The sequence below is a fragment of the Pleurodeles waltl genome, chromosome 8 (genome assembly GCF_031143425.1).
Source record: "Pleurodeles waltl isolate 20211129_DDA chromosome 8, aPleWal1.hap1.20221129, whole genome shotgun sequence".
NCBI classification, from domain to species: Eukaryota; Metazoa; Chordata; class Amphibia; order Caudata; family Salamandridae; genus Pleurodeles; species Pleurodeles waltl.
In genome coordinates this window covers 1,160,953,741-1,160,966,640 of record NC_090447.1, presented here as the reverse complement: position 1 = coordinate 1,160,966,640, position 12,900 = coordinate 1,160,953,741, and the positions used below count along the sequence as shown (strand labels likewise).

The 12,900-nt window shown below is 48.4% G+C and overlaps 1 protein-coding gene across 2 annotated transcripts in view; it reads right to left on the bottom strand.

Moving 5' to 3' along the window:
* The window catches only part of LCP1 (lymphocyte cytosolic protein 1), a 200,284-nt gene that overhangs the window by 28,846 nt on the left and 158,538 nt on the right, over positions 1 to 12,900 (bottom strand). For both annotated transcript variants that reach the window (XM_069205396.1, XM_069205394.1), the window contains one exon: positions 7,667 to 7,800. In XM_069205396.1, coding sequence (XP_069061497.1) covers positions 7,667 to 7,800 — 134 coding nt within the window. The remainder of the gene's footprint in view (positions 1 to 7,666; positions 7,801 to 12,900) is intronic.

Genomic DNA, 12,900 nt, shown 5'->3' with positions numbered 1-12,900 from the left:
AAGAAACCATCAGGGTAGAGCCACAGCTATTCGGATCACAGGTGCAGCAGACGTCCATTGCTAGGAAGATGGAGCTATGGTGGAGAGTCGTGGACAGGGTCAACGCCGTGGGACAGCACCCAAGAGCAAGGGATGACATCAGGAAGAGGTGGAACAACCTACGGGGAAGGGGCGGTCAGTGGTAGCAAGACACCAGGTAGCTGTACAGAGGACTGGCAGTGGACCCCCACCTCCTCCCCCAAAACTAACAATATGGGAGGAGCAAGTCTTGGCGATCATGCATTCTGAGGGCCTGGTAGGAGTAGCAGGAGGACTGGACTCTGGTAAGTCAAATCTTTACTACTTTATCTCCCACCCTACCTGCATGCTATCACTAACAACAACCCCTACCCTCACCCCCATCACCCCACCATCTCACATATACCCCACCATCACACCCTACCCATCCCAATACCAAGCCCTGCATGCAACACCAATGCATGGAACCCCATCACAGACCTGCATGGACACCCATCACTACAGCATACACACTAGTGACAATCACTTAGCCAAACCAAGCACAACTCCCACAAGCCAAAGCTGCCTTGCTAATAACAACCATAGAGGGAAACATATCCATGCACAAGACGGCACAAGCAGATACAATAACACTGCATTTACATCCCCACAGGACCCCCACTCAACGTCACCAGAAAGGAGGTGCCAGCCACATCCAGTCGCCCCCTGAAGAGGCCCGCAGTGATGACAGCAGCTCTGCACGCCTGGATCACGATGACCAACCTGGCCCAACAGGGACCTCTGGACAGTCGGTGACCCAGCCACAGTCCCAACCCACCACAGAGCCTCCCCTCTCAGGAAACACCACCACAGCACCCACCCAGTGGGCCCATCCCTCTGTCCCCAGGATACGTCAATCAGCAGTGTGTCCACCACTACAGGGACCCCAGGCAACCCCACAAACACAGGATGATCAGGGACCTGGGGTCAGTGGCAGTGTGCACACGGTTCAAGGGACAGAGGCACAGGACAACAGGTAAGCTGGGAGGACTGCTGTGCAACAGGGGGAGGGCAGGCCCAGGGAACCGACTCTCCACGAGGCACTCACCAACATCCTGGGAGCATACCACCATTCCCAGGAGACCATGGGTCAGATACTGGACAAGTTGCAGGAGTCCCAGCGGCTGCAGGAGGGACAGTACCTGGGAATCAGGGAGGACCTGAGGGACATCCACACCACCCTGGTCACCATTGCAGGGGTGCTGGCAGACATGGCCAACACCTTGAGGGAGGCAGTGGCACACCAACGGGCCCCTGACACTAGCCAAACTGAAGAACAGCCCTCCACTTCAAAAGCACCAGTGGACAGGAGGCCCCCACCCCCTACAGAAGGAGAACCACCCTACAAACAGTTCCTGCGATCCAGGCAGAAGCCAGAGAACATTGCTAAGACCCCTACCAGGAAATAAAACTCTCCTGATTGTCACCCTTCCGTCCCACTCTGTCACCCTGTCCACCTTGAACTGCCATTGCTCCACTTCCTATGCCCCCTTGGACAATGCACGTGATACAAATAGAATGGACTCTACCCTGGACTTTCCTCCATCAGCAACCCAGCCCATTGCAATACCCCCTGCACTTTTTAGCACATAAATAAACACCCTTTGAACAAATTCAAGTATGGAGTCTGTGAATTCAATGCCAAATGTATTAGTTTCACAAACTGTAAACATTGCAATTCAAATGTACTGTAATATTTACATAGGTATGACCTGTAGTGGGCAGCAGTAAACACACCAGGAGCCAGAGTGGGGCACAGAGATCTGAAAATAGAGATGCCAAAGGGTACAGTAAGTGGCCATAGAAATAGGGAAATCAGGCTGCCATGTTCAATGTCAAACACAAAACTGCAATGGAAGGTGAAGTTACAGTGTCTTACCTGTATGTCACTGGAAGTACTGTTGAATGAGTGTACTTCTGTTGTCCACATCTTCATCCTCTGCCTCCTCTTCATCACTGTCCACAGTCCACAGGCTCTACCGCTGCAACACAACCATCCCCAGGCTCATCCTCCTGCAGAAAAGGCACCTGGCGTCTCAAGGCCAGGTTGTGCAACATGCAACGATGATCTGGCACACTTTCTTGGGTGAGTAGTACAGGGATCCATCCGTCAGATGGAGGCACTGGAATCTGTTCTTCTGTGCATTAGCATCATCTGGTGGAGGAGCAGAGGCACCGGCGACAGAGGGAGCTGCATCAAACATGGAGGCAGAATCCACCGCTGGTGAGGGCACCAGTGGGACGGAGTGCGAGGGGAGCACCACAATGGAGACAGGAGGGGACACTACCAACAGCGACTCCTCCTCCTATGGAAGCTCCCTGGCGGTGGCAGACACCTCTGTGCCCACCCCAACAACAGGTACATCCACCACCCCCCATACCAGCAGCGCCCTCCCAGCAGCCCCTCAGCATGTTTCCCGTGCCCACTCACCCAGGAGGGTGGGCATCTCCTTCGCCCTAGGCATCTCAGGCCCTGCCCCAGTCAGCCCTGCTGCCCTCAGTGAGGAGGCTAATGACCTCCTGAGATCCCTCTCTGTTGGGCAGTCAACCATACTGAATGCCATCCAGGTTGTAACGGCATTTGCAACAAACAAATGCATACCTGTAGGCCATTCACTCTGGCGTGGCGGCCCAACAGAGAGCAATCCAGGCCCTGGTCTCCGCACTGATGGCAGCCATTGTCCCTGTCTCCAGCCTCCCCCCCAACGTCCTCTTCCTAGTTCAAATCCCCTCATCCCCAGCCTATCCCAAGCACACCTTCAGACCAGCAATCTCCCAAATCAACACACAGAAGTGGTTCAGGCAAACACAAGCACCACACTTCATCTCACAGGCACTCACACAAGCACCATCCCCATGTAGACACACCAACATCCATTGCCTCCATTGTGTCCCCCTCCTCCTCATCGTCCACCCCCTCCCAGTAGCGTCTCCACTCACACCTGCATGCACTACAGCCTCATCCACTACCGCCATCACCAGCACACCTATTACTACACGCCCCTCAGGGGCAGTCACCACCCCCACATCCATGCACACATCCCCTTTGTCCTCTCCCACTGTGTCTGTGACTCCTCCTCCCAAAGTACACAAACGCAAGCACACACACACCCAACAGCCATCCACCTCACAACAGCATCCAGCCCATGCACCTGCGCCCAAACACAGCAGACTGACACCTCCTACAACCACTCCCTCTTCCTCCACTCCCAAACCTTCACCCTCTTCCTGCCCCAGTGTCCCTAAGAAGGTTTTCCTCACCATCATTGACCTATTCCCTACCCCTCCCCCCGTCCTTCACTTCGGGCCAGGGTAGCCAGAACCCAGCCTAGAACCTCAGCCACCCAGTCCACGGCCACTGTGGTTTCTGCGGCTGTGAGAGGCTCCAAGGAGGCACCTGTCAGCCCAGCCAGTGTGCCAGCAACACCTGCCAAGGCCAAGAAGGGTCCGCCACCTGGCAAGGGCAAGAAGGGGACAACAGCCAGCAAGGGGAAGGAGGCAGACCCAGCCAGAAAGGGCAAGTCAAAGACAACAGGTGGCAGAAGCAAGGAGGCACCACCATCTGCCAAGGGCAGGAAGGGACACAGAACACCAGCCATGGCACTTCAGCCATCCGAGGCTGCAGGTGAAGGCTTGGAGGCTACCACCACAACTGCCAGCACTGTCAACTGCACCGTGGCCAGCACTGCCACCTGCCCCACTGCCAGCAGCACCACTGCCAGCAGCCCTAGTGGGCAGCAGTCCGAGGCTGCAGGGGAAGCTCTGGAGGCTTCCACCGCCACTGCCTGCACCGCCACCTGCAGCGCAACTGGCATACACTGAGCAGCCATCACCGCTGGAGAGCAGTGTGTAGTGGTGACTATATGGGCTGCAGTGCGTCTTGACCCTGCAACACCTGTCGGTGTGACACCCAGGTGAGAGGCTGTGACCTTGCCCCATCCAGGATGAAGCACACTGGGCACAAGGCCCCCTCTAGAACCAGTGGAAGAAGCCATCACCTCAGCCCCTCCTTGCCAGGATGACGCACACTGGGCACAAGGCCCCCTCCAGAACCAGTGGGAGAAGGCATCCACTAGAGAGACTATGGCTTTGCACTCCCCAGGACCAAGCAGTGGGCAAACCACCCACTTGAGAGACTGTGGCTTTGCACTCCCCAGGACCAAACAGTGGGCAAACCACCCACTAGAGAGGCTGTGGCTTTGCCCTCCCCAGGACCAAGCAGTGGGCAAAGCACCCACTTGAGAGACTGTGGCCTTGCACTCCCCAGGACCAAGCAGTGGGCATGGAGCCCCCTCCAGGCCAGTGGCGTTATACCATCTTCCGGCTGATGTGCCCCCCATTACCTGTCCCCCTGAGGTGCCTGTGTGTTTTCGATCTGATGTCCCTGCAGTGTTCTCTCAGTAATGAAACAGGTGTCAAGTGTGGCCTTGTCCTATGTGTTTTGGCCCAGTGGGCCACGGACATTTTTGAGTGGGCACTGTCCGTCTTTTGTATATATTGTATATATTGTACATACTGTTTTTTCTTTATGATCGTTTTTCTCAAAATTACTAATATTACACTCATTTTACTCCATTCCTTTTGTCCTTGCGTTGTTCCAGAGGGTTACGGGGTGTTTATGTAATGTTGTTGTATGTGTTTGTGTGTATAGTGTTGGGGTGAGGGTGGGGGTGTTGCATGTTGCGTGTGTGTGTCACTCTCTTTTTCCTTCCCCCTCCCCTGTGTGCTAGGTGCAGTACTCACTGTGGTCGTCTTCGCTGGCGTTCTTGTTCCTGGTGTATGAGAAGGTACACCAGCATGGGGAACACCTGCAGTTGGGGCTCCATGGCGTCCTGGTTCTTCCTTGAGTGTCGAGAGGTGAGTCGTTTCCCTTCTGTGTTCTGTTTCCGCCGTGCTTTTGATTGGTACCGCCCCAGAAAAGCTGGCGGATGGGCATGTTGTAATGCAGTGGGCGGTACATTGTCTTCCGCCTGGCTGTTGGCGGTTACCACCCCGGTGTTTGTTGCTACTGCCGTGGCGGTCGGAGTGTTAAAGTGGCTGTATGTGTTGGCGGTTTCCGTCGTGGTCATGATATCATTTTTTTTACCGCCGGCCTGTTGGCTGTATTACCGCCGCTTTGTAACCGACCGCCAGGGTTGTAATGAGGGTCTAAGTGTTTTAATTTGTGATGACACATTTAGTCATCAGAGGAGGAATTGTGAAACGTCAATTAAATAATTATAGATTTGCAATGATTAATAGCTGAGAATTAACATGAATTATGCTTAAATAGTGAAATCGAATGTTATGAAAATGTGCCCACCTTGGTGGTAACCATTACGTGTACGATATTAATTAAAAAAATAATACTAACTGTTTAGAAATAATATTCACATGCATAACAAAATGTATTAATGGATCATATTAACGTATTAATGACATGTTTGCCTGAAAATACTAAGCAGAGAGTAATGGTGAAATAATGGACCTAGTAGACAAGGCCTTGTTCACACGGTGCTGACCAAAATGTAATATTGCAGCGTTAACCAAACTGATTTCTCAAGCTTTCCTGTGAGAAACATGTGCTGTAATGCTGCATCCTAACTGCAGATACATTTGTACCATTCGTGCATGAGAAACTGATGTTCCCAGGACAATGTTACTACTGGCTGGAGTTATGTTTGCAACAAAATGTTACCTTACTGCAACTGATTATGGGAAGTAGAGAAGAGGAGCCAATCACTGATGCGCGAAAGACTGTTGACCTATATCATAGATTTAAGAATAAATGTTTATTGGTTCTACTGTGAAAACTCAACATATGGGCCATTGAGAGATCGAGAAGTTACTTTGTGAATTTGACTTATCCCAACCGCACTCACAAAGAGGAGCAGAGTTCTAGATGTCATTTATTCCTAGCCTTTAGCCTCACTGCATAATTACTGTTGTTAATGCTGTTGATGCTGTTTCCCGTAGTTGATGCCCCTGCTCAGTTTGGTTCAGTTAGCTTAGAGCCCAACTGTGGCAGAGCCAATCCCCTTCACTTCTCCTTGCCTAATGAAGACCGGACGAGTTTCCCACTGACAAAGATGTCTCTGCTTGCTGAGCCATACCGGACCGGTATAACAACTGCAAATGTCCTTGTTGTAGGTTTTATCTTTCTTTTATGTACCAACTGCTATTTTTGGTAGAGCCCTAGACAGATCTTTTCCAAATCATGTTTTTGTCTAGTTTTCTATTTCCATGAAGTCCAAACATGCCATTCCATTAAGAGGGTTAGTTAGTGTGTCACTATCACAATAAATGTCATTAATAAGGGATCGCTTGTATTTGTCTGCTAACAAATGTATGCCATTTCTCTCACACAGTTATTGTTGTTGTTGGTTTGTACAGTGACCCTTGAATGTTTAATGATAAATGCTTTATCTAAATTGAGATTCTTCCGCCAGTTTGGTCAGCCTGTGTTCTTGGTATATGCTTATCATTTAGTATTAAGATTGATTTACGTAATCTTAGCATTTTTAATTTAGGGAAATAAACTTTCTGACATTACTAAAAGTTGTGGTTATTCCGGGCCATATGGGTCATGGTGCGTGAAGTTTACTGACTCAAATATTCTGATAATGACATTGATTTTTTTTAATCTTGTTGCTGGTTAAGATCATGAGTAATATTTGTGTCCATGGTAGATCACTCTAAGCGTAGTCAAAAAGTCCATTGAGCCTCTAACGTGTCCCCTTATCAATAATTATAAAAGACCTAATAAGGCCAGACGCGCTCACAATGGTGAGGTGTCTGCCAGATTTCATCAGGAACTTTTTACACACACAGACAAAAACATACACACACACTCTCCCTCTCTCAATTTGGAAAGACTTAAAAAATGTTGGTTAATTCACAAAATAATGTGCTTTCTCTCCCTTAGTACCCCTACCAATCCACATTCCTCACCCTTTCCACTTCCCGTTAAGCCCCTCTTGTGTTCCCTGTTTGTTGTATAATGTATTTTAACATTATCGTGATTATTGGGAAATCTGAAGCTCACTCTCCCAATCTTACTAACCAAGCTACGCCCCTCCCCAACACTCTCATTTTCCTCTTTTGCTCACCAACAGCTGATGTGCTTTAGCAGGTCACATCTTTAAAATTCACAATTATTACTGACACAAATATGTAGACACAACAAATGTTGAATCATTCATATGAGCTGGTCTTGTATCTGAAATCTGGGCCAGTGGCTAGGCTTTCAATAGTGAAGCAGTTGGCATTGCACACAGCTCAGTGGATCAGGTGTGTGTAGGGTGCACAGCACTACAAATATGATAACCTTTAACTACCCAACCAGGAAGGAACTGCGTGCCTAACTCCCTTGCTTGCACCACTGGTGTACATCTTGTAAAGTTCACCTGTGGCCTTTTTGATGTTAGGAAGCAAATTAATTGGTGGTTGAACTGCATATGTTGCTACGATTACCAAAGGAAGTATAGCTTTATCCGCTCTAAATACATGCACCTTATCACTCGGTCTTCCTTTGTAAGCTTCCAAGGCATCGCCTCTTCAGCAATACAGTGAGTGTGATATGTTTACATATGTTTAATTGCGCTCACATAATGTCCATACATTTACATACCTTCTCATTAACTGCCACAGCAAAGCGAGTGTTAGCGTGTGGTTTCCTTCATTCAGATCCTGTCCCGCAATTCCAACCAATGAAAATTTGGCTTCATTCTTTCCCAGCGCTACAGCATAATTGCAGTTCTCAAGCTGTCAATAGGAAAAACAGTAAGTAAAGTCAGGACAATAACTGTGTGAACACATTCATCGCAGTAAAATAAAAACTACAACAAAGACATGGAGGCAAGGTCATTCATTCCAAGCTATCTGGAATCTAGCTTTATCATTTGATTTCTTCAAACTCTGTCTAAAGTGCATTATTGTTATGGAAAACATACTATTATCATACATCACTTTTGGGCACCGATGACAAAACTGTTTAATGACTTGTTATGTTTTGTTATGATATGAAATGGTATCTTATGTTACTAGCATTTTTTGAGTGCACATACACCGGAACGTTTTCTTGGTGCATTGATAACAGAAGTATTGTGCGCTGCTGATCGGATATTAGTCATATGATTGTTTAAAAAGCCATGTTTTTAGCAATTGCCTGAAGCTCATGTAGCTGGGGGAGGTTCTTACTGCAAGTGGTAAGGTGTTCCAGATGCAGGGGACCAACACTGAGAATCTGGAGCCACTAATTTTCTTCTTGTTGAATTTGGGGATGATGATGAGGTTCATGTGAATAGATTGGAGGTTTTGGTTGGCGAATGTATTTCTGAATACGGGATGCTATGAAGGCATGGTTTCTTCCGTGAAGGGATTTGAAAATGATGCAGACTGTCTTGAGGATGATGCTTTGTTCTATAGGAAGCCACTGTAATTTTCTCATCACTGGGGTGATGTGCCAGTGTCTGGGTTGATGAAGATTAATCTGGCTGCCCGGTTCTGAGCAAGTCGGAGTCTGTAATTGATGTCCTTAGGGGGACCTAGATAGAGAGAGTTAGCGTAGTCAATCCTACAAATGACCAGGGCCATGACTACTTTGACAAACGCCTCAGCGGTAAGGAATTTACTAATTTTCTTGAGTTGCAAGAAGCAGGAAGAAATGACCGCTCCAAACTTGGGCTTCATACAGAGATCCTCATCAATGAGGACCTCCAGACTTTTAACTGATTTCTTAGGCTGTGGGGTGCAGCCATCGCTGGTGGCCAGAATGGGTACTCAAAGTCTTTTTAAAATAGCAACAACATCTTCACAGAAACACTACAGTCTCCGAAAGTGATCACACTATGTCTTCATATAGGTAGTCTACAATATATCTTGTTTCTTTTTTAACAACTAGGAAAGTGCTGTTTGTTAAGAAAAATGGAAAAGCAATGGACGTGTTGTTTATTGTATATGTGAAGTATACAAACCACAGCTAAGGCAAAGTGATGGGGTACAGCCAGTGTGGCTTTTGGCACTGAGGTACACCAATAGAAGCCCCTTCTGAGAGGCTTAACTGATACTGCTTTGCTCTCCATGTGTCTGGTTGGGGCATCAATCAATATCAATAAAATATTTATAGAGCGCAGCAAATCACCAGTGAGGATCTTGAGACATTGGAAGCTGTATGCTGCTCCGTGGAGGAGTGATCGTTCGAACATCCAGGTCTTTAGTTCTTTTATGAATCGCTGGAGTGATGATGCGGTCCTGAGGTGCAGGGGGAGGTTGTTCCAAGCCATGGCTGCCAGGTGCCAGCAGGAGCGTCCTCTGCTGATGGCTCGACGGATCTGTGGGGTGTCTGCTAGGGAGACGGAAGCTGATTGAGGTGTCTGGGTGGGTAGTGGAAGGTCAGGCATTTGTTGATGTATGCTGGTCTGTCATTGTGCAGGGCGTTGAAGGCATGGGTCGGCATCTTGAACTGGCACCTCTTCTGAGTCGGGAGCCAGAGTAGTTTTTTTAGATGGGGTGTGATGTGGGTCATACTGGGGAAGTTGAGTACTAGTTTTGCTGCTGAGTTCTGTATTGTCTGGAGTCTCTTCAGTATGTGTGCTGTGATTCCTATGTAAGGTGTGTTTCTGTAGTCCAGTCTGCTGGTAATGAGGGCCTGCCTGACGGTCCTTCTGGTGTCTGCTGGGAGCCACCTGAAGATCTCACAGAGCATACAAAGGGTGTGGAAGCAGGCGGATGAGACTGTGTTGACCTGTTTCTTCATGGTTAGCGTGCTATCCACGATGATGCAGAGGTTGCAGGTGTGGTTGGGGCGAGGGATGTGCTGAGCTCTGCGGGCCACCATGTGTCAGTCCATGGTGAGGTGTTATTCCCAAAGGTGAGGTCTTCTGTTTTTTTGATGTTGAGTTTGAGACAGTTGTCTTTCATCCAGTCAGCTTTGTTCATCATGCATCTATGGAAGTTAGCTTTTGTGGTGGAGGGATCTTCGGACAGTGAGAGGATGAGCTGTGTGTCATCGGCTTAGGAGATGATGTTGAGTCTGTGTGATCTGACAGTGATGGCCAGGGAGGTCATGTAGGTGCTGAAGTGGGTCGGGCTGAGGGACGATCCTTGGGGGACTCCACAGATGATGTTCTTGGGCTCTGAGGGGAACCGTGGGAGAATGATCCTTTGGGCTCTGCCCATGAAGTACGAGACAATCCATTTGAGAGTGTTTCCTTGCATCCAGATGCAGTGGAGTCTGTTGATCAGGATGTGGTGGTAGACAGTGTCAAACATCCCGGACAGGCCCAGGAGGATGAGGGCTGATATTTCCCCATGGTTCAGGAGGGCACTGATGTCATCTGTAGTTGCAATCAAGGCTGTCTTGTTGCTGTGGCTACCTCAAAATCCAGACTGGGAGGGGCCCAGGAGGTTGTGGTATTCTAGGTGTTGGGTGAGTTGCTGGTTGATCACTTTCTCAAGGACATTTGCTGGATAGGGGAGCAGAGAAATGGGCCGGTAGTTCTTCAGTTTGGCAGAACATTGCCCTTCACTCGCCATAAATGGAGGATGCAGTTGGGACAATGGGAGTTTGTGGGAAGTTAAATGGTTGTAAGCGAGTGTACAGCATATGTTGAGATGTAAAATAGTCCCTCATGCTTTGTGTCAGGAAGTAGCCAGCGTGGCAGGGGCATCTATGTAAATAGATCTGGGGCTTTCAGGGTGTGGCTGGCTGGGCCTGGTGTCTTGTGGTTGGGCAAGATGAATTGTGACCAAATGTAAATTGCACGTAATACTTTTATCAGCGCTGTTAGCCTGTTCATTTAGTACAATTGGTGACAAAGTGGTGGGATTTAAAGATTATGTTACAAGTGAGGTAGGCAGGTGGGTGGGGGCCACAGCGGGTCCTAAGCAATTCTACACAGAGCAGAACACATAAACCGACTGCCACGTAACTTGAAATGCAATGCCTCACACATATTCCACTACCTGTCCTTTTTTTGCACTTTACTGTGCCTCAAATCCTTCTACAGCCCTTCAGAAATTCTTGTTGCTGGTTCCCTCTTCGACCCTGACTGTCATTGAAAATAGCTTTCCAATCATAACCCAATTTAATGGCACTCATGGTTTGAGTCCTAGGAGGATGAAATGCTCAGTTAGATTTCTGGGAGATTAGAATGTACATTTCAAGTGTTACATAACTATCCGCTGCATGCATATAACCTTACTCCCTGACATTGCTGTTTAACTGAGCGGTTGTGGAACTGGTTTGGCTCTTCTCAACTACACTTCTCACACTCTACCGGGTGAATAGCGCGCTTAAGAAATTTATTTGATTGATCGATTGATTGACTCCCTCACACTCCCTGCCTTTGGGTAAAGTAATGCTAATCACAGCAGGTAGCACTCGGGCTGACTCCAAGCACGAATACCCACAGTAGGAACACAATAAAGTGTTGGATGTCTGCAGCTGGCTGTCATTAACCTTTGTGTAGCAGCGGTAAGGGACAGACAAAGGGCAGGCCTGGCTTTGAAACATCCTCACCTTGAACAACAGAAACTGCAGTCTCGTCATCCACCCCTAGCTTGCGCCCTAAGGTAACTATAACTCGTGCCCTCGCCATGCACTGCTAATTACCCCAGATATTACAGCAGTCATGAGAAGATCTATAAGAACCTTAAAAGTATAAATTAAACATTAGCAGTGACATTTTTGAAGAAAAAGCTGTGCATGGCGTGGGCGTGATTCATAGTTACCTTAGAGCGTTAGTTATAGATACTTAAAAGAACTCTAACTATAACTGCTGAATTCTATGGTTTTTTTATGAGTAAATTCTGAATTATAATGTCCCTGTAACCTTTGCTTTTTTTAGATATTATGTATATATATGTATTACTTAGTGGCGGTCGCCACTAGGTAGTAATAGTTAGGTTCTAGTTTCTATATAAAAAGCATTTTTTTGGCGCCGCTTGACGAACTTTCATGAAACATTCCCAAAAAATTGCCAGTCCCGTCAGCTGCTGTCTGGAATGTTTCGGGGTGATCCGTCCGGTGCCCTGGGGACCATTACCTCTCCAGGGATTTCATGTAATATTGGGGGTGTGACCCCCTCCTGCTGCCCTGGGGACCACCACCTTCCCAGGGCATTGAGCTAATATTATGTGAAGGGCCTGTAGCCCCCTGCGCCCCAGGGACCACCACCCCCTGGGGCAAAATGCATTGTATTTGTGGAAGGGCCGCGAGGGGGACCACCACCCCCCATGGGCCCGTTCCTGCTATGTCTCCAGGGGGGCCATCCCTGAGGCCACAGCAAACACTCTGCTGTTCGACAGCGGGACCTGCTTTAAAGCAGGTCCCGTTGTCAAACAGCAGAACTTTCATCTCTGTCTCCTGCATGCATGCAGGGACTAAGATGAAATGCTTCAAAGCAGTTCTGCGCTTGCTGAGGCTCCCTTGCGGTCCCAGAAAGCCCATAAAGGGATTACTTTAAAAAAAAAACACACAGCCTCAATAGCTCAGTGTGATATTAAAGCCTTAAAAATCTCTATCTGTTTCCCTTTCACTTTCTTTTTCTCTTTGTCTCTTTCTATCAATTTCTATCAATTTCTCCCACTCAGACGCTTACGCACCCACTCATACACCCACACAAACACTTATGCACCCACTCACAGACCCACGAACACCCTCAACCACCCACTCACAGACCCGCGCACACACTGACGCACCCAGTAAAACACTGATGTACGCACCCTCACACCCAGACAGACAATCTGACAGCCACTCTCACCCTCGGATAGTCTTCTCACACCGATTCTCACACCCAGAGAAGCTGCGGCCAACTCCAGCGCACATGGCCAAAGCGCTGTGCACATCGTGGTTTTGGGTGG